The following is a 27,718-nucleotide window of genomic DNA, read 5'->3' as shown; positions in this document are numbered from 1 at the left end:
AGGGGGCTGGGGCGGCCCGGGGCCGCGTGGTGCCTGACCGGGCGCCCGGAGGGCCATGACCGAAGCGGCGGCGGCTGCGGCGGGGCAGGAGGAGGTGAGCCTGGCGGAGGTTGGGATTCCCCGCTCGAACAACCACCTAACTGCCGAGGGGGAGCCGGCGGGCAAGCGGGCGAATGGAACCTGCCCGGCCTCGGCGAACGGGGACGCGCTGCTCGGCGAGGCCGCCGCCGCCTCGGTGAGCTTTGACAAGTCCCAGCTCGGGGAGGAGGAGGAGGAGCCCCAGGCCCGGCTGGTGCCCCTGCTTCTCGGCAGCGGCGGCAAGGCCGAGGCCGGGGCGGAGCAGGGGCCCCGCGGCGTGCGCACGGCGCTGTCCCCGCGGCGCTTCGTCGTGCTGCTTATCTTCAGCCTGTACTCGCTGGTCAACGCCTTCCAGTGGATCCAGTACAGCATCATCAGCAACGTCTTCGAGGACTTCTACGGCGTGCCCTCGATGGACATCGACTGGCTCTCCATGATCTACATGCTGGTCTACATGCCGCTCATCTTCCCCGCCGCCTGGCTGCTGGACAAGTGGGGCCTGCGCCTCACTGCCCTGCTCGGCTCGGGCTTCAACGCCCTGGGCGCCTGGGTCAAGTGCGGCAGCGTGGCCAGGGACCTCTATTGGGTCACCATGCTGGGCCAGCTGCTGTGCTCCGTGGCGCAGGTCTTCATCTTGGGCTTGCCCTCCCACGTAGCCTCCGTGTGGTTCGGGCCCCGGGAGGTGTCCACTGCCTGTGCCACGGCTGTGCTGGGGAACCAGGTAAGGAAGGGGCAGGGCGAGACCTTGGCCCAGCCAGAAGGGGCGGGGAGGGGACAGGCTGAGACTCGGATGCGAGTTCAGATTTCAGTGGGAAAAGAATCATCAGTTTTGGAGCTGTCATCAAGCGCCCAGGCTGACCTGTGGGCACGGCACTAACCTTTTTGAGCCACAGTTCTGTCATCCATAAAGTAAGGGGGCTCCTTAAACTCCCTGTGTGACCTTTGGGCATTGTCACTGACTTTTTTGAGTTGACATTTTCTCATTCATCAAATGAGGGGGGAATCTTAAACTCACTATGGGCATGTCACTTTTTTAAAAAAACGTTTTTATTTAAAGTTTTGAGTTCCAAATTCTTTCCCTTCCCCCCCCCCACAGTAAGTAAGCAAGCAGATACAGGTTATGCCGGAGCAATTATGTAAAACATTTCCACATGAGTCATTTTGTACAAGAAAACAAGAAAGAAAGAAAGAAAGAAAGAAAGAAAGAAAGAAAGAAAGAAAGAAAGAAAGAAAGAAAGAAAAATAGTATGCTTCAGTCTGTATTCAATCCACATCAGTTCTTTCTCTGGTGGTAGATAGTATGCTGTTAGGCCTTTCAGATTGTCTTGGATCATTGTATTGCTGGGAATAGCTAAGTCATTCACAGTTGTTCATGGAACAATATTGCTGTTACTATGTAGAATGTTCTCCTGGTTCTGTTCACTTCACTATGCATCAGTTCATATAAGTGTTTCCAGGTTTTTCTGAAATCATCCTGCTTGACATTTCTTACACTGCAATAATATTGCATTATAATCATAAACCACAGTTTGTTTTACTAACTTTTTTGAGCTGAAATTTTCTCATCCAATGGGAGGGGGAGTCTTTTTTTGGGGGGTGAATGGCTGTTGTTCAGTTCTGTCCAACTCACAACCAACTCTCCAGGACCCCATGTGGGGTTTTGGCAAAGATACTGGAGAGGTTTTCCATTTCCTTCTCCAACTAATTTTACAGATGAGGAAATTGAGGCAAACTGGGTTATATTAGTTGCCCAGGGTTACACAGCTAGTAAGTTATCTGAAGCTGGATTTAATGCTCTATCCACTGAAGAGCCTAGCTACCCTTTTTTTATGGGTTATAAAAAATAACCTCAAAAATTATTATTTGTTAACTTTTTTTTTATTTTGAGTTCCGGATTTTCTCCCTTGTACCCCTTCCCACACCAATCCAATGAGAAGGCCAGCAATCTGATATCAATTATACATGTGAAATCATGCAAAATATATTTCCATAGCAGCCATATTGCAAAAAAGAAGTGAAAAATTGTACTTCAGTATGTACTCAGAGTTCATCAGTTCTCTCTCTGGAGGTAGATAGCATTTTTTCCTCATGAGCCCTTTGGAATTGTCTTGGATCATTGTGTTGATCAGAGCAGCTAAGTCTTTCACAGTTGATCACCATTACAATGTTGCTTTTACTACATACAATGACCTCCTGGTTCTGCTCACTTCACTTTGCATCAGTTCATTATAGGTCCTCTCATGTTTTTCTGAAACCATCTTGCTTACCATTTCTTATAGCACAATAGTATTCCATCACAATAATATGCCACATCTTGTTCAGCCTTTCCCCAATTGATGAACATCTCCTTAATTTCCAGTTTTTTGCCACCACAAAAAAAGATGCTATAAATATTTTTTGTACATGTAGGCATTTTTCTTTGGGTACAGACCTAGTAATGGTGTGCTGGGTCAAAGATTATGCACACTTTTAATTAGCCCTTTGGGCATAGTTCCAAATTGTTCTCCAGAATGGTTGCACCAGTTCACTACTCCACTAACAGTTCATTAATGTACCTATTTTGCCTCATCCCCTCCCAATTTGACTGTTGGCCAATCTGACAGGTGTGAAGTGATACCTCTGAGTTATTTTAATTTGCATTTCTTTCATCATTAGTGATTTCATCTTCTGAAAACCAACCCTCCATATCCTTTGACCATTTATCAGTTGGGGAATGGTTCTTATTTTTTTTATAAATTTTACTCATTTCCCTATATATTCGAGAAATGAGGTCTATCAGAGAAACTTGCTTTAAAATTTTTTGATATTACTTCATTGTCTATGATACTTTTAGCAAAAGATAGTTTCTCTGGTTATCTCTTTTAATTAGGTTTCTTCTTGCTTTGGCTTTGTCTGAGATCATGATTGCTACCTCTGCCTTTTTTTTTAACTTCAACTCCAACAGATAGATTCTGTTCCACCCCTTCTTTTAACTCTGTGTGGATGTCTTTACGTTTCAAGTATGTCTCTTTTAAATAACATATTGTTGAATTCCGGTTTCTAATCCATTCTGCTTTCTGCTTCTGTTTTATGGGTGAGCTCAATCCCATTCACATTCACAGTTATGATTACTAACTGTATTTCCCTCCATCCTATTTTCTTCTGTTTATCCTTTTCTCTCTTTATCCTGTTCTCAAAAGTCTGTTTTGCTTCTGACCATTACCTCCTTTAATCTGCCCTCCTTTTTTATCATTCCCTTCCCTACCTTTCTCTTATCCTCTTCCCCTCGTATTTCCCTTTTGGGTAAGATATATTTCTCTACCCCACTGACTGGGTGTTTGTGTGTGTGTGTGTGTGTGTGTGTGTGTGTGTATGTGTGTATGTGTATTCAGTATTTTTTGTGCCTCTTTTACCAAGCAGTTAATTCTCTTTTCATTATTTTCTTTCATCTCTGTCATTTATTTTCCCAGTTTTTCTTCTACCACTCATCTCTTTTTTCAAACTCTTCCAGGAATTCTTGTTGGACTTGGGTCTAATCAGCATTTTTCTTTGAGGCTGTTTTTGATAGCTGTTTTCACATTGTTATCTTATGAGTTTTTGTGTTGGTCTTCCTTGCTACCATAGTAGGTTTTTTTGGTCAGGTTTTGTTTTTGTTGCTGTTGTTGTTGTTTGCTCATTTTTCCAGTCTATATCTTGACTTTCAATTTTTGTTAAAGTTAGGCTAAGTTCATCTCTCCCAAGCTTCAAGCTTTCTCATGCTGTTGTTTTCAGAGTTAGTTGGGGGGGAGGGTCTGCAAGTTTTTGGTGCTTCCAAGATGGTGTGATTTGGGGATGGGTATAGTTGCTGCTCTCCTTGTCTTCTCTCTGGTCTTTACTCAGGAAGAGGCCCTGCTCCCCTGTAGCCACAAGCATTAGTACTCTTCTTTGCTTTGAAACCCTGTTCAGGGTCCCTGCTCTCCTGTAGCCACAGACACTCCTCACTGCTCTAGAACTGTGACCAGGGTACTTGCTCCCTTGTGACCAACCACAAGGACTCCTCTTTACCCTGGAAATAAAACTCAGAACTCTGTATGGGCTATACAGTTGTCAATCAGTGCCAGCAAATGGCCCCCCTAATCTCTTTCTGACAAGTCTGACTTCCTTCCCATTTCTTGGCTGAGAGCTCCCAAAGCTGCTGTGCTGTTGCAGTCTCCTCCAAGACCTGCTACTGATGCTGCTTCCATGTGCATTTTGGGCCAGCCCCAACCCTGGTGTCACCTCTCCTGCTGATTTCCTAAGGTGTCTTCAGCTAGAAAAAATGTCTCACCCTAACCTTTTTGTTGGCTCTGCCACTCCAAAATTTGATGGGAGCCCCTATTTTAAAGTTGTTTGGATGGGAATGTTGATGGAATTCGGCTGGGTTGCTGCCTCTTGTTTGCCATCTTGGCACTGCCTATATGACCTTTGGGCACCTCACTAACCATTTTGAGCCTCAATTTCCTCATGCATAAAGTGAGGGGGGTTCTTAAACATACTGTGTGACCTATGGACATGTCACTAACCTTTTTGAGCTGAAATTTTCTCATCCATAAAAATGAAGAAAGCTTTAAAACTCATTGTGTGTGACCTTTGGGCATGCCACTAACCTTTTTGAGCTGAAGTTTTCTCATCCATAAAATTAGGGGACTTGATAATTTATGAGATTGAAAATCAATTTACATAGATTACCAGCTAAAATAATACACCTAAGGTTCTACAGAAAGCCTTCCTCAGTCCCTCTTAATTCTAGTGCCTTCCTTCTGGTAATTATTTTCTATTTATCCTGTACATAGCTTGCTTTATTTTGTGTTATCTTTCCTATTAGATTGTAAGCTCCTTATGGGCGTGGATTGTCTTTTGACTCTTTTGGTTTGCCTAGCATTTATCACACTGCCTGGCGCATAATAGATTAAGATTACTTTATATGATAACTCAATGAGGGGATGTATTACAAGTATTACCCCTATTTGACACACGACTAACCTGAGGAGCATAGAAGTACCTTACCCACAGGCAGATAACTAGTAAAAGTGGGGTTTGAACTCAGGTTCTTCTTGATTCCAAGACCAGCATTCACTACACCATAATGATTCTTTAAAATGATTGATGAAATTTCTTCCAGCTCTAAAATTCAAAATTATTTGAACGTGCCTATTAATCTTACACTAAGAATTCACCTACCTCATAAGTTAAACCATTGTATTTGATTTTTATTTGCTTAATTATCTATCCAAGGGCAACCTTACCACTGCCACACATCCAGGAATGTGGATGCAATCATCTTCATGTACTCTGCCCTGGTGAGACCAATAATATTGTGTTCAGTTCTGGCCTTCACAGTTTAGGAAGAACATGGATAAGCTGAAGAGTGTCTTGCCAAGGACATCTAGGATACTGAAGGACCTTAAGTTATCCACAAGAGGATTGGTTGAAGTTACTAGAGAAAAGAATACTTTGAGGGAAAGGGAGACTGTGATCATTGTCTTCAAATATTTGCAGGGCTGTCATGCAGAAGAGGCATTAAATTTGTTTTGCTTAGGTCCAGAGGGTTGACTTTGGAGCAAAAGATAGAATTTAGGGTAGGGGTGGAGGAAGCAAATGTTGGCTCCATAAGAGGAAAAATTTCTTAAGAGAGCTATCAGAAAAATGGAACAGGCTGAAATAATGGGTTCCTCTTCTTTGGAAGTCTCCAGTCAGAGTATGGATGAATGCTTTTTGAGTACATTGTGTATTAGAGGGAATTATTTTTCATGTATAGATTAGACTGGATACTTTTCAACTCTAAAATTCTGAGATTCGGTGAAAAACTGATGATTCAAACTGACAACTACCAAGTAGAAAATAAAACTGGCTTTTGGGTGTCTAAAATGAAGTAATTGAAGTAAAAGTTACTGAATTTGTTCCATGGAATTGGCTAAAGTATGTTTTTAAAAAAGGAATCTTTTCCTGTTTTAAGTTGGTTTTAGGATAATTATCTTTTGTTAAGGAAAACATAAAGAAAGCGGATATGAGTTGTCGGTAACTCCTCTTACACTGATATTCTGTTAAATTTCAATACATTTGAGGGTTTGGGGAAAACTGATGAATTATAATTGTTTATTTTGGTGTATATCTTATAGCTTGGTGTTGCAGTTGGCTTTTTGTTACCGCCAGTTTTGGTGCCTAATACAAAGAACGACACTGCTCTCATGGCACACAATATCAACGTCATGTTCTATGGAACAGCGTCAGTTGCCACATTTTTATTCATACTAACCATAATTGGTAAGCAAACTTGTTTTTCCTAAAATTTAAGTAGAGTGAATATAGTAGACAAATGTAAAAAAATGGTCACCTATTGAAGTTTCTTATTCATAATATCTCAGATGTCACTTGCCTGCTTTTGGTTCATGCCTTATTTTTGGAATGCCATGACCATGACCCCAGCAATGCCTTTTACTGAGTTCAATCTTTTTAATAATGCACTGAATTGTAAGTCTAGTTAGTCTTGTGTATCTCTACTAATTTTTCAGTTCATCCTGCTAACCGCTGGTTTTAAAGATTATTGCCCCTTGGCCACTTCTTCTTTCCTCTAATATTTTCATCTTATACTAACCTGCTCAGGGTCAGACTTGTGCTTTTTTTTTTTTGAAGCTATACATATGGACCTCTCCCATCCTTTAATGGGAATCCTTTCCAGGGAACCTCTTGTCTCTCCCTGCCCTCCCCTCCCATTCCTCCCCTTAACATTAACTGAGTCTGAAAATGTTGGGCAAATCTTGAGCAGCAGCAGATTGTTGGTCAGAGTTTCCAACTGTGGCAAATATCTACTTGTTAGGCCACTCGGGCTGCTGCAGACATTCATCCCTGAGTGTTCTCCATCTCGTCTGGTCCTGCCCTGAAGCAGTCAGTCAAAATCAGCTGCAAACTGCCACCGTCAGTTGGGAAGAAGCTCTGGGAAGGTCGGCTTTTAAAGTTTTTGTTTTTTTAAGGGGAAACAATTCTGTGGCTTCAGGGGGAAGAACTGGTGAAACTTGTTAAATTGATATTAACTTCTGGCAATTAAATTCAAAGAGAAAATCACAGCACTGAGCCTGTAGTAACTCAGAAGCTGAATAGTGCTGCTGTGTAATCCAATTTCCTCATTTTACTGATGAGAAAACAAAGTTAAATGACTTTCTCATGGTCACACAGGTAGTAAATGGCAGGGCCATAATTTGACCCCAGATGTTTTGACCCCCAATCCAGCACTTTTCCTACCATACCATTCTGAGGAATTTAATAAATATTTGCTAATTGAAGAAAGAAGTATCAATAAAAATGGTTTTGTATTGTAAAATACCTGTCATTTTAATGTGAATTTGATTTTTATATGTCTGTCCATGTTCTAATTTTCTTACTGTGAACATAACACTAATGAAAGACTACTTTTATGGAAAATACTCACAAACATATTTGGCTGAAGATTATACAGAATGCTTCATCATAGACTGTCTCTGTAAATGAAAACTGAGGGTCCAAGAGGTACAATCCACACCCTTAATTTCCCATAAGACTGATTAAAAACTGTAGATAGTCATGGTGGTTATGTTAAGTATGCAGAATCATCAATTTACCTTGGGTTTCCCAACACTTTATGTATTGAATCCTTATATCAATTTGAGATTGCAACTTTCTGGCATGTGAGCATATTAAAAAAGAATTAAATAGAATATATAATTATCTATGACCTATTCTTGCTGCCTTAGAAAGTTGTATATTTATTTGGAAAAGATATAATTTAGAAATCTACTTTTGTGGTAGCCATTTTTAAACTTGCTTACTTACATATGGCCTTCCAATTAGAGCAGGATATTTTTCTGTGCCTTTAAAAAAATATGATTTTTATGTACTTTTTATTTCTGTTAATATGGAAGCTTATCTTTTGTCCTTCCTACTTCCAAATGCTTGTTTTCTGTGGGTAATGTGAGAAAGTAAAAGTGTGTGTGTTACATAATTTGTAATTTTAACGTTACGTGTTTATAAAATTTTGTTGAGGTGTAAGATTCATTTTTGTAGTAGGAGTGGAAAAAAAGAATTGGCAGAACACTGTAATCATAGAAAATACCTGCTGCCCCAATGGGCTGTGTACTCCATTGGACCCTATCAAAAGAATAGGCTTCTCATGGCATGTGATACATTAAGAGTTACAGTGGAATAGTGGATAGAAAAATATGTCCGCAAGAGGAAATTAAAAAATCCATCTGCCTAGATGGATTTACAAGTGAATTAATTCTATCAGATATTCAAATGATGATTAACTCCTATATTACATAAATTTGCTAAAAGAGAGAAAGAGAGTACCTTACCAAATTCCATCAATGACACAAATATGTTCCCAAATCTAAAATGGGAATGAGGTGGAGAGGGAAGAAAAAGAAAGCCCTACAGCAGTATATTCAAAAGAGTATTCACTATGGCTGAGTTGGGCCGTAGGAAGAGGAAGAGGAACACGGAGAGGGTTCATCATTAGGAAAGCTACATAAACATAAGAAACAATATTAATAATAAGACATTAATAATCACATGGTTATAGAAATACAAAAAAAGACATTTGGTAAAATATAGTACTAATCTATCCTTTAAAAAAACCACTTTGAAAGTTATAGGAATAAAAACAACTTTGATAAACAGTAGATACCAAAAGCTATCATCATTTGTAATGGAGAAATACTAGAAGCCTTTCTATTAAGATTGGGAGTAAAGAAAGGATCTGTTGTCACTGTTGTTATTTGATATGGTTCTAGAACTGCTAGTCCTGCAATGAGAACAGAATAAGAAATTGAAGGAGTAAGTATAGGGAGAGATGAGGCAAAATAATACCTAATTGCAGATGACTTAATAGTTTAGAGCAGAGGTATCAAACATGCAGCCTCCAACACTTCTGAGTACAGGCTGAATCAGATTAAAATGTAATTGGGAAATATTTGACGAAAGAAATAAAAATAGAATAAAACATAGGCAATATTAATATGTGGTTTTGTAAGTCACTATGCCTTATATGTGGTTTGGTGGCCCCTGTTTCTATTTAAGTAAGTGAAATGGTATTGAGGATAAGATTTGTCTGGCATTTCCAGCAAATAAATTCCTTTAGAAAAGATGCAGAACCAATCCACTTTTGACCATTAAAAAAAATTTAACAAGTTTCTTGAGCATTGGTAATGCTCAAAGCACTGTGTACCAGGCAGTGCGGCAGATAAAGTAGCACATGACCCTTAACCCTCATGGAGCTTGTGGGCTAGAAAGGGAGATAAGAAAAGAAGGAGGATTTCATGACTGGACCTTGAGGGATTTAGGGTAGTTGTTTGAACTCATTCCACTGTAAAACAGGTGGTGGTATTGTGACGTGTCAGCATATTATTAATTTAACTTGTGCCACCTTCTTGCTCTAATTTAAAGTCTATAGATAACATGTTTTATAAGTGATGATGCAGATGCACTTAGGGCTGATTCTGCACAGTAAATAGTAAGCTGCATTTGCCAGACTTGATCATGGCAGTTACAAGTCTATAGTGTATAAATCTCTTTAGGTATTACATATTAATATTTAGAATAGTCGAAAGATATAAGCAGGCATGCCTAATCAAAAACAATAATGCATCTAAGCACATTAATATTCAAATAACCCACAAACTTTTTTACATACCTACTGTGTTCCAGGCACTGTTTTGTACTGCAACTACTACATCGGTCATAGAGTTATCCTCTGAGACCTGTATTTTTACCTTGTCATTTACCCCTTAGTCATAGTAGCACACCTTAGCTGGAGCTGGTGTTGGTTGAGGGAGGAAAAGAAAAAAGGAGGAGACTGTAGTCCGTAGTAGAACTATCCCTATTTCAGCCTAGTAGAACCAACCTCTTCATTTTGCAGATGAGGAAACTGAAGCCCAGAGAAATTAAATGATTTGCCCAAAGTCACATGTGTAAACAAACAACACAAATGGGATGCGTGAACCAAGGTCCTTCAACTCTCACTCTAGTGCTTTTTTCTATTGTATCATATTGACAGAGATACAAAGTGAAATAGTTCCTGCCTTCAAGGAGTTTACATGTTCATAATTGATATGTGCTTTCCCCTTTTAAGCCTTGTTAAGGTATACATACAAAGTGATAATAAACTTTTAATAGTAGCTATAAAATTTTGTTGGGTCCAAAGGTAGTTCAGGTATTCAGGGTAAGGTAGAAGTCCTGTTCTTTTGAAAAATAATTCCATAAGTACTAAGGAATATTTATCTTGAAAACAGTATTTAATGGTTGTTTTAATCACATACAGGCAAATAAATAAAACAATAACATATTTCAAACTTTGCCCAAAGAAGCAGAACTTGGGTCTGTTCAAGCTTGGGAGAAAAGGGTCTAGCAGTGCATGAAGAGTTTTTGGTTTCCTTATGTGTACTGATGATGCAAGAGGTGGGAGAATTGTTGTCCTTTACCCCTTAGTCTTAGGTAGCACACCTTAGCTGGAGCTGGTGTTGGTTGAGGGAGGAAAAGAGAAAAGGTGAGGATTGTAGTCAGTTGTAGAACTATCCCTATTTCAGCCCAGTGGACTTTACAAAGCTACAGTCTAAGCTATGTTTTCCATTCCCCCTAGTAGTAGTGCTGGATGCCATTGCCCAGGGTTTCTTTTCTCTCTCTGGTTTTATACTTAGGTAAAGTAAAGAATATGGGCAGTAGAGGCCAGGGGAGTTAGTTCCCTTCTTTGGCCAAGAGGGCAGTCAGCTACCAGTGCTTATGGGTTAGCATCCATGTGCTCTAGTCAATAAATTGGGTGAGATTAACATTTGGAGTAAAAAGTTCTTTTTGAGATAGAAGGTAGAGAAGGACCATCCAGACCTTCATTTTGCTGTAATTAACTCAAAAAGCTTAATATCAAAGTTTCATTATTGCTTCATAAGTGTACAGTTTTCTAATTCTAAAAGCCTAGCGTATAGTTGTGAATTATATATTACCAGTGACAACAAGATGGGACATTTCCCATTCCCATCTAACGAGACACTTGCAAAGAATGACAACAGACTTCTCCATCACTGAAAGAACCAGTTAGAGTGAAAGGAAAAAGAAGAACAGTAACAGTTTAAACATTTTACTTACTCTAATGTAAGGACAATGAAGATTAAATATCTTTAAGTTGTTTACTACATAATTTTGTATAAGACCCGGCAGGGATAGGCATCTAGGTTAATTAGACAACTTTGGTTTTAGAGAACCAATCTTTTGAGCAACAAAGGGCCTTAATAATTATAATCCTTTGTTTCAAACAGGAATTCTGAAGAATTCTAGGGTTAGAAAAAACTTTTGAAATGTTATCTAGCCCATTTTCCTGCCTCTCAAGCAGCTATGTATATAAATCATTTTAGATAGAGAATTATTATTTCTTAACAATCCCCCCTCAAAAAAAGATCTGTTTTTTTTCCTTTTCTTTTCCCTTTTTCACATTATTGAATTTATTTTTATTCTATCAATATTGAATTTTACCCACTCAAATTTTACCTGCTCATCTTGTCTCCTAAAATATATTCTCTTTCTTAGCTAAAGAAATCTTGTCCTTTTACAGAAAGTTGGATAGGAAGTCTAATAATGTTCATACCTTTCATTGCCCATGTTAAGGTTGGGAAGGTAGAAGATAATCTCAAGCATTAGATTGAGAATATCTTATTGTCTATTGCAATACCATCAACATGGTCTTGTAGACTAGTATCGTAAGTACCTGACACCAGATGTATCATATTTTTTAATACCCTCAGCCCAGCCCCTGGCTTTTCTGTTAATAACAGAGTAGGTTAGCAAGATCCAGTGTTTCCCTTAGGCATGACTTGGAACAAGACTTTTGAGTTGCAGGGGTAGAATTATATCAGATGAATTTGAACATCAAGTTTTTACAAGTTTACTAGCTCACTACATTTAACAAAAGTGTGGGTGTATAGGCTTGTTTAAATCTGAAGCTTGACTCTAACGAAATAAAATTAGTCTAGAAATAGAATTTCTTGAAAAAATGAAATATTCTTAATTTACTGTATACTGAATAACATAGCAATTCAGCAGAACCATGACATGATGTTGGTGTTTTCTCAACCCACTTGGGTAAAATGGCCAGTTCTCTTATCCCTGGAGGAACAAATATGCATAAACTCAGGCAAAGAATTATTCTATCTCATAAAAAATTAGGTAAAAATGAGAAGCTTTATTAAAAGGGTTTCTTTAGATCTTTAAGTCAGAAATGAATCAGAGGACTTTAGTTACACTCATTAATATAATAACTATTGATTTTTTTCTTTTTTCTAGCATTCAAAGAAAAGCCTCCATTTCCACCAAGTGAATCTCAAGCAGTTGTCCAACACAATGCCTCAGAGTATTCCTATAAACAATCAATAATGAATTTATTTAAAAATATCCCCTTTGTACTTTTGCTAGTTAGTTATGGTAAGTAAAGTATTTTATTTTCTTTGTTGTAATATATTTATAGAGTATGCCAGAATATGGTTATCTTTATTTGGTTGCATTAAACTGTGATTAATGAGCCAAGTTTATTAATCTCATAGAACTGACATGAGTACTCTGAACTATGCATATACGTAAGGAAGTACCTCATTACAGTTTGTTAAATTAAGGCAAAATAGGCCTCTAGCAGAGAGGTTCCCTCACCTTTTGTGGACCCCTCCCCCAATGTAGCTGCTGCTTAGACTTTTTTTTTTTATTACAGTAGTACTTGAGCACAAAGGCTACATCTCTGGTTCTCCTTTTCTTAATAATCAACTCCTTTTGACCCATGGCAGTCTGACTTCTATTTTGATTACACAACTAAAGTCAATCATAATTAACATACTTTTTTCTGGTCTCATTATTTTGAATCTCTTCATTTCTTTCATTTCATTTCATTTCATTTCATTCTTTTTTTTTGCCATTTTTTCTAGCCTTTCCTTCTCTCCCCATTCCTGTTTTCCTCAGGTTCCTGCGCCTTCTGCATTTCTATGCCCTTAGAACTTGATTATTTTTATTATATCTTCCAAGGATTTTTTGGTTGGCAAACTAACCACTTGATCTGTTTCCTTGAGCAGCATTTATCACTCAGCATTTAATTACATTCAGACTTTTATAGTAATTGTTTCCTGTGTATTATTCATGTCTCACCAACAAGGACTTTCATATTGCTCATATTGTTGGAGCTATATAGTAGATACTCAATAGTTGGATTTTTGTTTGAGAGATATGGTTTATTATGTTTCGAGGACTTAATTTGAATATGATATACTGAACCAGAATAATAATGAGTTGTGTTTTGACAGAATTCTACTTTAGTTACATCTAGTAAATTAAGGTTGGTAGATTTTATTAGCTCAAATTCTTTTTTTAAAAAATATTTTTTCCCCTTCCCATTACATGTTAAAACAATTTTTAACAGTTTTTTAAAAAAGTTTTGAGTTCCAAATTCTATCGCTCTCTCTCTTTTTCCCCTTCCTGACATGGCAAGCAATCTGATATAGGTTATACATGTGCAGTCTTGTAAAAACATTTCCTTATTAGTCATTTTGTATAAGAAAACTCGAAAAAGAAAGGAAGAAAGAAAAAGAGCGTGCTTCAGTCTGTAATCAGACAACATCAGTTCTTTCTCTGGAGGCAGATAGATTTTTCATCATGAGTCCTTTGGGATTGTCTTAAATCATTGTATTGCTGAAAATAGCTAAGTCATTCACAGTTGTTCATTGTACAATATTGCTGTTATTATATACAGTATTCTCCTGGTTCTGCTCCCTTCACTTTGTATCAGTTCATGTAAGTGTTTCCAGGTTTTTCTGAAATCATCCTGCTTGTCATTTCTTGTAGCATAATAATATTCTATTACAATCATATACCACAACTTGTTCAGCCGTTCCTCAGTTGATGGGCATCCTCTCGATTTCCATAGCTCAAATTCTTAAAGGAGTTGGAAACAGTGCTTCCCTTTACTAGCCCTCTAAAAATGAATTTTCAGTTTGTGTTTAAAAAATTTTTGCTACTACCATATTTTATGGACTAATGTATTTAATGTTTTCTATTGTTATAGGCATTATGACTGGGTCATTTTATTCAGTCTCAACACTATTAAACCAAATGATCTTGACATATTATGAGGTAAGATTTTGCCTAGGATTTTTATTTAGCAGTATAGTGAGACCCTGTAAGGAATATCTTAGGATTAAGTATTCTCTCCTTAATTCATTAATTTTTGCATAATTAATTTTTTTTCTATATTTGTATTGAAAAAAGAGATTGAGACTAATTCTTAAATGTCTGAACATGTAAAGCATCTTTAATAGTTGTCATTGACAGAATTTAATTAACTAATATTTATACAGATTTTGATTAGTGATGATGGAGATAGAGACAAAGAAAACATTAGACTATTAGGAGGAAAAAAATGATAAAATAAGCAAATATCTCTAACTTTGGTCCAGCATATCTTTGCTTCCAGTAGAATAAAATAATTTTTAGACAATGGTAAATCCCTTGAAAATTGCTGTACTTACAGCTACAGAGAATTAAATAAACTTTTTCTTTACATCTTTTTGGATTCTTTTCATAGATTAAAAGGGGTTTTTTGTTGAATAGAGTTCTCTTATCTCCTTCATTCTACCTAGACTTATAACTGTTACAGAGACTAAACCTTTTTTATTTTACATTTTAGTTTTATTTGATTACTTGAAATTTCTAAGAAAGTCCAGGAATGTAAGAACCAATTTGTGTTGAAGGGAATATCTAATTAATGCTATATGAACACTGTTGTAAGGGAGAAGAAGTCAGTGCTGGACTGATTGGGCTTACTCTAGTTGTAGCAGGAATGGTGGGCTCCATTCTTTGTGGCTTGTGGCTGGATTACACCAAAACATACAAGTAAGTAAAAATGGTAAATGTGTTGTAACTTGGCTCTCCGTAGTTGTAAATGTGCCAACCAGACTGACTTTATTAGAAAGGGAGTTTTGATCCTAGGAGGAACGTGACATAAGACCAACAGGATTTTTTTTTCCTCCTGGGTTGTGTTAAATGAAAGTTGCAGGCTTCTAAATATGGTTTTTAGCATAGTAATGAGAGCTCCCTGGCTCCATAGTGACTATGTGCTCCAATCTGCTATTTATTTATTTATTTACTTACTTATTTATTTTTTAGGCAATTGGGGTGACTTGCCCAGGGTCACACAGCTAGTAAGTGTCAAGGGTTTGGTCTGAGGCCGGATTTGAACTCAGGTCCTCCTGACTTCAGGGCCGGTGCTCTTTCTACTGCGCCACTTAGCTGCCCCCCAATCCGTTATTTATATATTGCTTTTTAAACTCGTCTTCTCGCATAAGGGATGTTGTTGCACAATGGAAGTACCTACTCTTCAAAACTTCCTTGTTTCCTCAGAAATTAATTGTACTGTGGTATCCTGGTAGTAACAATGTCTGCTGACTCTCTGTATTTGACTGCTGATTTTACTTTTGAACTTTTGGCCTCTTTACTTTTGATCATCTTTTGACCTTTTACAACTGATATCTCTGATCAGAGTATCAGTAGATTCCTAAATCCAAGGAATTGATTCTTCTCTTCTTCCTTTGACTTAGGAGCTTCCCAGTCGTTTTTAGCACCCCCCCCAACCTCATTCAGAAAGTGATGAATCTTGTCTCAGTATTAGCCTCATAAAAGGGGCTCAGAAAATATTTGTTGAATTTAAAGTTCTGACTACAAGTGGTACTGTGATCATCCCATTCAGAAGAGAGCTTCAAAAAATTCAGTGAGATTCGCCTGGAGTCATAAAGAGCGGATGATCTTTTTTCCCCAAAAAAGGGTTTTTTTTCTTCTAATACTGAGTCTTTTTGTTGTTGATATTTCAATGTACATTATCCCCACTAGGATTCAACTAGACCAAAAACAAAGAATTTAATTGGGGGGAGGGAGAGGAGGTAAGCTCAAAATGATGAAATAGATATGGATTTCAAATTTTATCTTCTAAAATTGTACAATGACAACAGTTGTAATCTCTCAAGGACCAAAAAGAGATAATTTAATAATTTTTGAAGATCAAGGGAATTTTCTCTAAGGCTAAGAGTAAATTTCTAAAACCTCATATATTTATGGACATGAAAAACCTTCAGAATTCCATGGGAAAATATGTTTTTATTATAGAAATAATTATTGGAGTTTATTTGTACATTGGATAATTGTTTGGATGTATTGGCCTTTAAGATCTCTTTCAGTTCTAAGATTGTTTGAGCTCCTGGATCTCTTCCCACCCTTGATGTCATTCACTCATTCATTCCTTAAACACTTATTGAACACCTAAGTGCACGCATAATAGTATCTATACAAATATAATGTAGGCCTTATAATCTAGTGTGGGAGATAAGATAAATGTAGATGAAAAGTAATAACAAAGCAAACGTTGTTACAGGAAATAAATGATTAAGTGTGATTGTCACCAATGGTGGGTGTTGTGGGAATTCAGGAGAGGGAGAAAATATTGTGGACAAAAGTAGTCAGCAAAAGTTTTGAAGAGAATGTAGGATTTGAGCCAATCCTTGAAGGATGAGGAAAGATGCTGTCTCATTCAGAAGTAGGAACAGCCATGTTTTTCTTCATTCCAAGAGTCTCTGGCTTATGCAGGTATGAACTCTGACTTTGTGAGGGACTAAAACCGTTTTTTTTTTTTTTACCAAGTCTGACCTCCTCCCTGTTGGCAATATAATAGTTTTGAATCTTAACCACTAGAAAGTATTGTTACTGCACAGGTGTGGCAATAGCCAGCCATCCTTTATTTTGTGATTGGGATATTCAGGCTCTAACAGCAACAACAACGACAACAACGATAATGATAATAATAATAATAATAATAATAATAATAATAATTGTGTTTTGTGTTTTTTTTAGACAGACCACTCTAATAGTTTACATATTGTCTTTTATTGGAATGGTTATATTTACTTTTACCTTGAACCTTGGACATCTTATCATTGTGTTTATTACTGGAGGAGCACTTGGGTAAGAATCTTGGGTTAGAGTCATAGACTTTTGGAATTAGAAAGGAAAGGGATAAAGGTAAACTACTACTCAGTATTGAGAGATTTATTGAAGTAACTTAAAAGAAGACCTTCTGTTCCATCAAACAGTGCTTTATTTAAACTTTGCAAAATCTACTGGTATCTGAATGGGAAAATAGGTGGGGTTTTTTTGGGGTTTTTTTGCTAAGCACATATTACATAGGTAGAGAATAGAAAAGACTTAACTGCTTAATCAATTCAGTTTTACTTAAGTGTAAAGACAAATTTGATTAAAGATAGTATGGCCTAAGAAATTAAATGTAAAAAACTTAAAACAAAGTTAACCTTGGGCTGATAAGTTAATCTCAAAGTTTCCTTATATATGATACAGGACCAGTAATTCATAATGTAGGAATAAACTTGACTAAGCTCCAATGGATTCAAGGTGAATTGATCAGCAACAGCATTTATTTAGCACTCATACAGTAGCAGATTAGGCATTTTAAACTGTTGCCACTATTCACCTTTTTTTTTTTTTTGCTTTTTTGGTGAGGCAATTAGGGTTAAGTGACTTGCCCAGGGTCACACAGCTAGTAAGCGTCATGTGTCTGAGACTGGATTTGAACTCATGTCCTCCTGACTCCAAGCCAGAGCTCTAGCCACTGCACCACCTAGCTGCCCCACCCTATTCACCATTTTTACAAATTATACACCTTACTATGTGGAAAATACCATATTCTCCAAAGATGTTGATCCCAGGACATTTCATATTGCCAATATTGGCGGGGGAAGGGATTAAGTTCATATCATAAAAACTACAATTCCTTTTCTTGTGAAAAAGATATATGTATGTCTTCCAGAATGGTTTAGTTTTCCTCAAGAAGTATATTTGTGTAGAGAAAAGAGAATCAAGCCAGTGGCCTTCTGCAGGAGGGAGAATAGCGAGCTAGAGTGGGAAAGCAGCACTGTGGTTTAGAATACCCAGAACAAAAGTGAGCTTGGGCATGAGCGGGTTTTACTACAGTCAAAGGACCTGCAGCACAGGGTTCTCTACTTCAGTCAGCTTTGTATCCAGCATGTTAGTAGAGGGACAAAGGTGTCTAGTTGGAGCAGAACAACTGAACCAGTTATGTGATAGAATCTTTGTGATGAATGTTTACATAACATGCATGTGCTTTTCTAGCTTCTTCATGACTGGTTATCTCCCCTTGGGTTTTGAATTTGCTGTTGAAATCACATACCCAGAATCTGAAGGCACTTCATCAGGTCTTCTGAATGCTTCTGCACAGGTAAGTTTCTGATTATTCTTGAATTTGAGCATTTTCTGGCCAGAGATTCTTTGCTAAAAATTAAAGAGAATGCATAGTAGGGATGTCCACTAATGTTTTTTCCCTAATACACTGTGCTTTGTGTCCAGAGTTGTCCCTTCTAATACTAGATTTCCAGAGCACAAATTAGAAAAATAAAAATTGTTAGGAAAAGTCCTTTCTAAAATCAAGTTTAATATATCCAATCAATAAGCCTTTATCGTGTGTCTTTAATTACAAAGTGCTAGGTTCTTGAGATGCAAATATGAAAGTGATACAGTTGCTACCCTCTAAGAGTTTATATTTCTTGGCATTCCCATAAAAATTCCTTATCTTATCTTGTCTTATTTCAGTTATTTGGAATTTTTTTTACATTGGTTCAAGGAAAGCTTATTTCAAAATATGGCCCTCTTGGTGGAAATCTTTTCCTTTGTGCATGGATATTTTTAGGCATCATTTTAACAGGTAAGTTAATGATGTTTGTTCCATAAAAGTATTAGTATTTAATTCTTCATGTCACCGAAATGTCAAGTGCTCTACTCTTGGCAGACAGACCAGGTTGAGTCTTGGAGAATTCTCCAGTATAGAGCTCATAGGTCCTCCCTATCCAGAGTCTCTCTTTTTCTCTCTTCCTTGTTAGATTTGAATTTAGCTTATTTCTAGAGTATTTGAATCAGCTCATTTGCTGGGAACCAATAAGCATTTTGATCATAAGCATATTAACTACAAAATAAAAACAGACATAAATGGAACTCCAAAGTCAAGTTTTGTAGAAAGGAACAAACAGTATTTAAAAAGATATCCCGGGGCAGCTAGGTGGTGCAGTGGATAGAGCACTGGCCCTGGAGCCAGGAGGACCTGAGTTCCAATCTGGCCTCAGACATATAATACTCACTAGCTGTGTGACTCCAGGGACATCTCTTAACCCCGACTGCCTCACAAAAAAGATATCCCAGGAGCCTACGTGTACTCTGATCACTGGTCCTGGGGTCAAATATTGGTTCTGCATCCCTATCAGCCTTCTCCACCATTGAGTTGCTACTGTATCCCATAGGTTCTATCTACCATTCCTGTTGTAGCTATTGCAGCCTACAATTCTAAAGTTCCATGATTCTACCCTTACTGAGACTTGTTCATTCCCAAACTAGTGACATAACTAGGAAAAATGAGAATGCTTTTGTCTTTTCTCTCTCTTGGTTTTTCTTCTCCCTTCTTCCCAGCATTCACAGTCCAATCAGCATATGTTCTCTCTTGCTCCAAATTGGAGGGAAAAAGAGGGAAATAACATATAAAAACCTTCTTTGCTTCAAAAGATCTGTGATTTCACTGGTGTGAGTATTTCTCTCCACTTACACATCTCAACTCCTCTACATTTTATTATATGGTGCTTGTGAGTTGCTGTTGCCAAATAAATAAATAAATAAATTCACTCCCCTAGTGGTCAGCCATCTATCCTTAGCTAGGCTGGCCCTCAGCTACTAGACCTGTAGTTATTTATCTTATTAATATTGACATATATTCTATAGTACTTCTCAAATGAGTTAGTAGAATAGAAAAAATAGGAATTAGAAATAGGAATCCTTTAAAAGGGATAAATGTATTTTTCATTGTGCAGGCTTTTCTAATTTGAAATTTTTACATAGAAAATGAGAATATAGTAAGCTAAATAGCAAAACTTAACAAATTGTGGGCAGTTTCACCCTTGTTTGTGGGTATAGTTTTTTGGGTTTTGTATTTTTTTGCAAGGCAATCAGGGTTAATTGACTTGAGCAGGGTCACTCAGCAAATGAGTATCATGTGTCTGAGGTCACATTTGAACTCAGGTCCTCCTAACTCCAGGGCTGGTGCTTTATCAACTGCACCACCTAGCTGCCCTTTGATACAGCTTTTGTGAAATGTCCAGGAAGGAGAATTTTGCCCCCTTTCTACAGAAACAATCTCTTCATGAATGGAGCAGATTCTCTTGTTTTGCCCCAGTTTGTGGATAGTAATTTCAGTCATACTTTGACTTCTGTATAGTCCTACTTTATCATCTTTCTACCTCTCCTCAAGTTACAGAAGGATGTTATATAATTGACAAGGTATAGAGACTTGTTGGCTCCAGAGAGCAAGTATTTTCTTGATCTTGGGCATAAAAATGATTCAGACAGAATCTGGGATAAGAAAAGAAGAATTTCTTTCTTCCATACCAAAAGAGCATGAATCAAAACCAAGTACATTTAGTTTTGTGTTTGTAGAATGCCTAGCTTTTTTTATTCTTTAAAAAAAATCATAGTGATAAAAATGTAGGATATGATTCTATCAGTTTAAAATGTGATAACTTAGGTGTACGTTAACTATTTGGGAACACCAGCCTATTATTTGGTCTGTTAGAAGAGGATGACTTTGGCTTTCTGAAAGGTTTATGGGAATGTTCCAGGCTATCAGTTTTTTAACTGTCTCATAGCATATAAAACATCCACTAATGCTGATTTTTTTTAAAGGGAATAATCACAAGGAAAATTAAAAACTGGAAGTGAACAATGGTAGTCCTCATCTCAATTTTAAAACATGCTGCCATACTTAAATGATATAGAAAATATTATTGTAAAAGGTTACCTTAAATTTACAAATGTAAGTGATTTTTAAATGACTTACTTAAAACACATTTGCATGTAGCTAATTACCTATTTCTGATGATCTGGATTACCAAAACAGCATCAGTAATAAGGTAATAATGTTTTCTGATAATACATTACAGCTGAAGTATTCTCAGCTGATTGTAGAAAAGTATACTTCATATATATGATTGTTCATTTACAAAATATTATAGTAATGTATTCTTTTCTGTTTCAGCACTAATCAAATCTGATCTGAAAAGACACAGTGTAAATTTAGGATCTCGGAACATGGATATTAAAGCTGTAGGTGATATTTTCATTATTTTATCTAATACTAAGAAACTGTACATTAAATGCAAAATCATTCTTTCTAATTTGATGGCTTTTCAGCCTGTTAGAAATTAGGAGTATTTTCACATTTTAGGCATTACAATAATAAGTATTTTGTCTTCTGATTCTTTGTACAGGTACCTGTCAACAGTCCTGAAGAGTGAAAATCAAAAAATATTATGTTGGTCAAACAATCAAAATCAAAAATTTGAGATGAATGGGAAAGTTCAGTAGAAAATAATGTGCAAATTTCATGTAATACTAAGCAGGATGAATTGTAATAATCAGATCTGCGTATGAACAGTTGATTGATCTACAAGTTATGGGAGAAGGAACTTTACTTGAAAATAATTATGTGAATTATAAATGCACAATTACTTTTGCCTAAAATGTTACAACATTTTAACACTATTTGTTATTTATCAAATGGTTTTACATTTTTTTATAATAATACATCTCCGAAAATATGGACATTTCTGCATTTACTTTTTGAAAATGGAATATTTTTCTATTTTTTTTAAACTATGAGAGTAGCAGTGGAGGGCATATTCTCATGTAATATATTTAGGATACCTTTGAAACTTCTTTTCTAAGACATCAGTAGAATAATGGTGTTAAATTCTCCTTTAAGAAAGGAAAAACAAAATGCTCTTAGCATTGTATTATGTGTGTAGATGAAAGTCAGGCAGTCTGGTGTTGGTGAAGAAAGAATTAACCTTGGACTTAGGAAGACCTAAGTTCAAGTCCTGCTTCCACTATGTCTGGGCTGTAAGACTATAAGTTGCAAAACATTTGCTGAATTGAATTGGTAAAGGAAGTTTCCTCACCAGAAATTCTCTATATTAATGAAATCATGGATCCAGACCCTCCTCCCCCAAACAGATAAACATGCCAGACTCTAAAAACCCGCAAACTGAATATGTACTTCTTTAACTGCTTATTCATGATATCTGTCAGTCTTTAATGTATGCTTATAGTATACAGACGTGAAGCTACTGACCCAATAAAGGGAATGTGCTTGGAGTTCCCTCGTGCCCCGTAGGAGTCCTGCATTTCATATTTAGTGTAAAACAAAATCTGTTAAAATTCCATCCCATGTTTTATTATGAGAGGAATATGATAGTACTAAATCACTTCTGTCTCCTTGCAGTATGATCACCTTGAGTTTTTGCCTTGGAAGCTGCTAAGATAGGGTAACCCACATTTACTTTATAGAGTCATAAATGAAGCCTCCTGTAAGTGTAGTTACTTCTTGGCACAATCTTCACAACTCTATGGTTGCAGCTCTTTGGGTTCTTTTTTTCACCATCTACCATGTACCCTTTAGACATTATGTTCTCAGGTAGCATAGAGTATAGCACTGATGCCAAGTAGTACTGCTTGGATGTGTCAGAGAAGAGCAGTGTTCTCTTTCCCCCATAAAAAAGCTTACACAATAGTATTACATGTTCTTAGGACAGTCTGCTCCTTGATGTGTACGAGGAAAAACTGGCTGAGTATTTTTCCACATTGCCTACTATAGTGTTTGTTCTGGATGCCCTGGGCATGTAAATGTTGCTGAATGAAAAACTATACGGTATAGTACAACTGTACTAAAAGGCCATAAGCCCTAAATTTCTTCCAAGTTTTGGATTCTACATGAAATCTTTTAAGGAAAGGTCATAATGATATCTAGAGTCTTGAATACTTGCATTATTTGCATCATGTTCATGCATAAATTAGCCTAAACATGAAAACCCGTGAAAAGTTTCCCTTTTGCAGTTGGAATAATTATCCTGATTTGGGCAGGAGCCATGGACAGATTTATATTTAAATTATAATCAATTCTGTACAGTCAAGAATAATACATGTTATCAAATATAGGCAGTAGCATGACAATGGAAAGACTACTAGATTAAAAATCAGGAGCCCTCAGCTCTCACTAGAGCTACCACATGACTAAATAACTGTTAGCAAGTCATTTAACCTCATGAGGTCTGTTTACTCATCTGTTAAAATAGAATTGGACTCAATGATCTGTAAGCTCCCTTCCATTTCTAAAATATTTTACTATGCTAAGTACTTTACCCCAGGTTGAGTTGGGTGGAACCAGATAATTGGGTTACCCAAGGCATGCCTCAACCTGTGCAATTGGATGAGACTGTGGTTCATCTACATCATGGATGCATATGATCCTTGCGTCCTTCTTAATGGCCTCTTTGGATGATGATAGCTCAGTTACAATGTGCTCAATAAAACCTCCTTTGACATTCAGAGCATAATATGTATTCATAGGAATATATTTAAAGAAACTCTCAATGTAATTATTAAAAGTGTTTTATTTTTCAGATTCTTAAGACTAATACTACGCACTTGCTTTTAAGGCCCCTGATTTTTGTACAAGTTACAATTAAAACTGGAATTATTGTCTTTTGAAAATTATGTGTTATGTGTGTATGTTTTCCCCTAGGTGATTGGAACACTAGCTGTTTTTTAACCTGAGTTGACCAAAAAAAAAAAATTTCCCATATGAGAACTAAAGCTGTAGTTTGAAACTAGATGATGGAAAAGGGCTATGTAATACTATCTCTTGTATCTTGGATTGGATTGCCTTCATTTGGGAAAAGTTTAAATTATTTTAACGGTGTATTTATCAAGTGGCACAAAGATGATTAGGTTTTTTTTCCCAATAAATATTACATTTCATTTGGATACATTATTGTTTGAAGTGATGAGAGCTCTGTTTCACCAAATACCAAAATTGAATCTCTTGGGCTCTAATCATTCATCACCACTCTTGGGATTTGCTTCTGTTTGAAACAGATCATTTGGATTACTTATTAACAAGAGTAATCCTTTATGCCATCATAGAGATTACTGTGCCTTCTCCCTGGACCCCCTGGCATGCTCATTAGGTCACCCTCCACCATCTTTCCTGGGAAGGGGTGCCAGTGCTAAGCTTCTCGGCATAGCAGGTTCTGCCTGCACAAGCCTAAATGAATGTCCCTGGTTCTGCACTAAGACAGCATGTTGCCAGCTCCCATAAAAATGCCTTTCTAAATGTAGCAAAGATAACTTGTTTCTTCAGTATGTTGTAGAAATCTCATGTGAGATGTATTTGTTTAAACTGGGAGTAACAGCAGAAAGAATATTTTTCATTCTTGTTTTCTCAGAGTGTGAAATATCACTGACATGTTTCATGTTCCTTTGTCTGAGTCTAAGCTATGTTTGTCCTCCAATATTTCTAAGTTGAAATGAATTTATTTTTAAAACACCCATGACTTGTTATTTGCTACTTTCATTGGTGAGGGTTGGGAAGTGGGGTGAGGGATAAAATATAAAGAAGAACTGCATAAGCTCTGGAATGCCACCCAAATATTAAAAAGGGAGACTGAACCTGTGAGGCCAGATCTCTGTCCACTACACCAGTGAGGTCAAACCGAAGGAGAAATGGGTCAGTAAGCTGTACATAAGGATCCCTGCAGTTTCATATTGACTCTGTTTCAAAATTTAATGTTATCTGCCTTTTGTTGTATTTTTACTTATTTCATTAAATATTCCCCAGTTACATAAACACGTCTCAGGCCATGCTGGCCACGGGCCACATGTTTGACATCTCACAACCTCTCACTGAATCTCACCTTCATAGATTCAGCTCAGTGCTCTCACCTGTCAAGATCCTTTTGGGTTCTGTCACATATTGGGTTAGCTGTCCTTCCAGCTTTGTATTAATTGCCAAGTTGATTCCATACCACTAATAGCTTTATTTCAGTCATTGTTAAGAAATGTTAAATCACTAAGGCCTGAGCACAACCCCCTCGGGGTCTCCACTGGAGACCTCCTACCACATTGACATTGAGCCATTAATTTTCTTTTCTCTGAACTCAGCCATCCAACCAGCTCTGAAGCCACTTATGTGTATTATTGTTTAAACTAGAAAACAATATGAAGTATTTTTTCAAAAGCTTTGCAATGGTGATAATTTAGTATTTATGTAATACTTGAAGATTTGCAAAGCACTTTTCAAATATTTTATCTTCCCAACAGCCCTGGGTGGTGGTTGCAATTATTATCCTCATTTTATAGATGAGAAAACTGAGGCAGACAGAGGTTAAGTACCTAGTCCTGGGTTACATGTAAGCGTTTGGGGCTAGATTTGAACGCAGATTATCCTAACTCCAGTTCTAGTGCTCAATCTGTCACCTAGCTGCCTCATGTTTAATCCAGGTAAATGATAACCACAGCATTCCATTGATCTACCGGGTTAGTAATCCACTCAGAAAAGGGAAAAGAGGTTAGTCTGATATGACTGGTTCTAGATGAAGCCAGGCTAGCTCTGTCCTTACCACTTTTCTTCACCACCCATCCCTAATGATCCATCTCAGAATTTTCCCATGAACTGAAGTCAAGTTTACTGGTCTATAGTTTGCAAAGTCTGTTTGCTTTTTTTTCCTTTTTAAATTGGGGCATTTGCCTTTCCCCAGTCTTGAGGTACAGGAAGACAGGATCTGTCTTCTGTGATCTTTCAGATGTTGCTGATAATGGCTCAGCAGTCACATCTGCCAGTTATTTCAGTACTTGAGAATTTAGTTTCTGTAGGGTGGACTGATCTTTGGAACAGTCTCAGAGTTGGAAGGAACCTAGGGGGTTCTTTAGTTAAGCCTTCACTGGACACATGAATACCCCATGTATGGTACCCCTGACCAGAGGCCTCCAGTGATAAGGAAACATCACTGCTGAAGTAGCATGATCTGCTCTTGGACATCTCTGATTGTTACGGAGCTTTTCCTTATACTGAACTGAAATCTGCTTCCCTGTGGCTTACTAATTTTTGTTGTTCTATCATGTCCAACTCTTCATGACCCCATTTGGGGTTTTTTGGCAAAGATACTAAAGTAGTTTGCCATATTCTTCTCCAGATCATTTTACAGATGAGGAAACTGAGACAAATAGGGTTGTGACTTGTCCAAGGCCACACATTGTCTAAGGCTGGTTTTGAACTCAGGTCTTCTTGACTCCAGGCCTGAGTTCTATCTGCTGCACCACCTTGTTGCCCCACTTTCCTAATTACTGCTCTTAATTCTTTCCTCCAGTATCAAGCAGAACAGATCTGAACCCCCTTCCACCAGTCAACCCTTAAAAGTATTGAGTTACCTCGCACCTTCTAAGTCTTCTGCAAGCTAAATATTCTCTCGTTCTTTGCTGTCCGCAATTCACCCTGCAGGAGCCATTGAAAGAATTGGCAGATGGGATTGCTGAGCCATTATCAGTGATCTCTGAAAAATCATGAAATAGTCTCCCCAGCGCTCACACTTATTGGCTCATCACTCCTACCTTAACTTTCAGAGGAAAGCTGCAAATTAAAGTTACAGCTCAGTGCACCAGATTGTGGGCTTGTGTGGGCTTGTGTGCCCCACAGCAGAGGGGCTGCTGCCCACTAAAGAATAACATAGTGTTATGATTACTATTAGTATGAATTGTTGGGAGGTTAATATTCAAGCCTCATTGGGACAAGCACTTTTTGCAAGGCTGCTAATTATCCATTTTGCATCTTGCTTCCACTGAGCACAGTCCAATCAAATGCCAAGCAGGATCTTCTCTCTGATGGCCTCTTTCTGATGCCAAGTCTTTCCTCACCATCAGTCCACTCTCATGGGTGCTGAAACCATAACCTCTCCAGTGGCTGTTGTTGTTACTACCTTACTGATGGGAGATACCTCTGCTGAGACAGAAAGCCTCCAGACCTCTATAGTAATCACAAGGCCCTGTTCCAAAGGAAAAAAGTTGGGAAAGGAGACTGTAACATCCCAGACACAGGCTTGCCTAAGCAGGATATGTTCTCAGGCTTGCAGCTGAGTAGAGAAAAAGGCATCTCACCCCTTTCAGAAAGCTCGTTTTTTTTTTAATTTTTAAATTTATTTTTAACATTCATTAAAAATTTTTTGAGTTCTAACTTCCCTCCCTCCTGACCCTCCCGCATGTTAAGAAGGCAAGCAATATACCAATTGCACCAATTATACATGTGAAGTCATAAAAAGCATATTTCTATATTAGCCATTTTGCAAAAACAATTAAGAAAAACAGTGAAAAAAATATGCTTCAATCTGCACTCAGAGTTAATCAGATCTCTATCTGGAGGTGGATAGCAATTTTCATCATGGACCCTTTGCAATTATGGATCATTGTCTTGATCAGAGTAGCTAAGTCTTTCACAAATTGATCATCATCACAATATTACTGTTACTGTGTACAATGATCTGATTCTGCTCACTTTGCATCAGTTTATATAGGTTTTCCCATGTTTTTCTGAAACCATCCTGCTCATCATTTCTTAAAGCACAATAATATTCCATCACAACCATATGCCACAACTTGTTCAGTCATTTCCTAATTGATGGACATGCCCTCAATTTCAAATTCTTTT

The 27,718-nt window shown here is 37.4% G+C and overlaps 2 protein-coding genes across 3 annotated transcripts in view; one reads left to right on the top strand and one right to left on the bottom strand.

Moving 5' to 3' along the window:
* On the top strand, nucleotides 1-24,570 carry FLVCR1 (FLVCR choline and heme transporter 1). The gene is made up of 10 exons (XM_021007806.2): nucleotides 1-799; nucleotides 6,195-6,339; nucleotides 12,376-12,513; nucleotides 14,135-14,202; nucleotides 14,858-14,961; nucleotides 16,969-17,079; nucleotides 18,262-18,367; nucleotides 18,739-18,850; nucleotides 21,221-21,288; nucleotides 21,453-24,570. Exons 1-10 carry the CDS (start codon nucleotides 56-58, stop codon nucleotides 21,477-21,479), a joined length of 1,623 nt encoding a protein of 540 aa, XP_020863465.1. The 5' UTR covers nucleotides 1-55; the 3' UTR covers nucleotides 21,480-24,570.
* The window catches only part of ANGEL2 (angel homolog 2), a 137,399-nt gene continuing 120,002 nt past the window's right edge, over nucleotides 10,322-27,718 (bottom strand). The window contains exons 8-9 of one of the 2 annotated variants that reach the window (XM_078156321.1): nucleotides 18,320-18,420; nucleotides 10,322-10,559 (exon numbers count right to left, since the gene is read on the bottom strand). In XM_078156321.1, the coding sequence (XP_078012447.1) occupies nucleotides 10,480-10,559; nucleotides 18,320-18,420 (181 nt within the window). In that variant the 3' untranslated portion in view covers nucleotides 10,322-10,479. Of the gene's footprint in view, nucleotides 10,560-18,319; nucleotides 18,421-27,718 lie in introns of those variants that run through there. The other variant, XR_013487308.1, reaches the window with a different exon arrangement.

The sequence above is a fragment of the Phascolarctos cinereus genome, unplaced genomic scaffold, assembly GCF_003287225.1.
Source record: "Phascolarctos cinereus isolate Bilbo 61053 unplaced genomic scaffold, phaCin_HiC Scaffold_5;HRSCAF=322, whole genome shotgun sequence".
In the NCBI taxonomy this organism is placed as follows: Eukaryota; Metazoa; Chordata; class Mammalia; order Diprotodontia; family Phascolarctidae; genus Phascolarctos; species Phascolarctos cinereus.
This window is presented reverse-complemented; position numbering and strand designations above follow the sequence as displayed.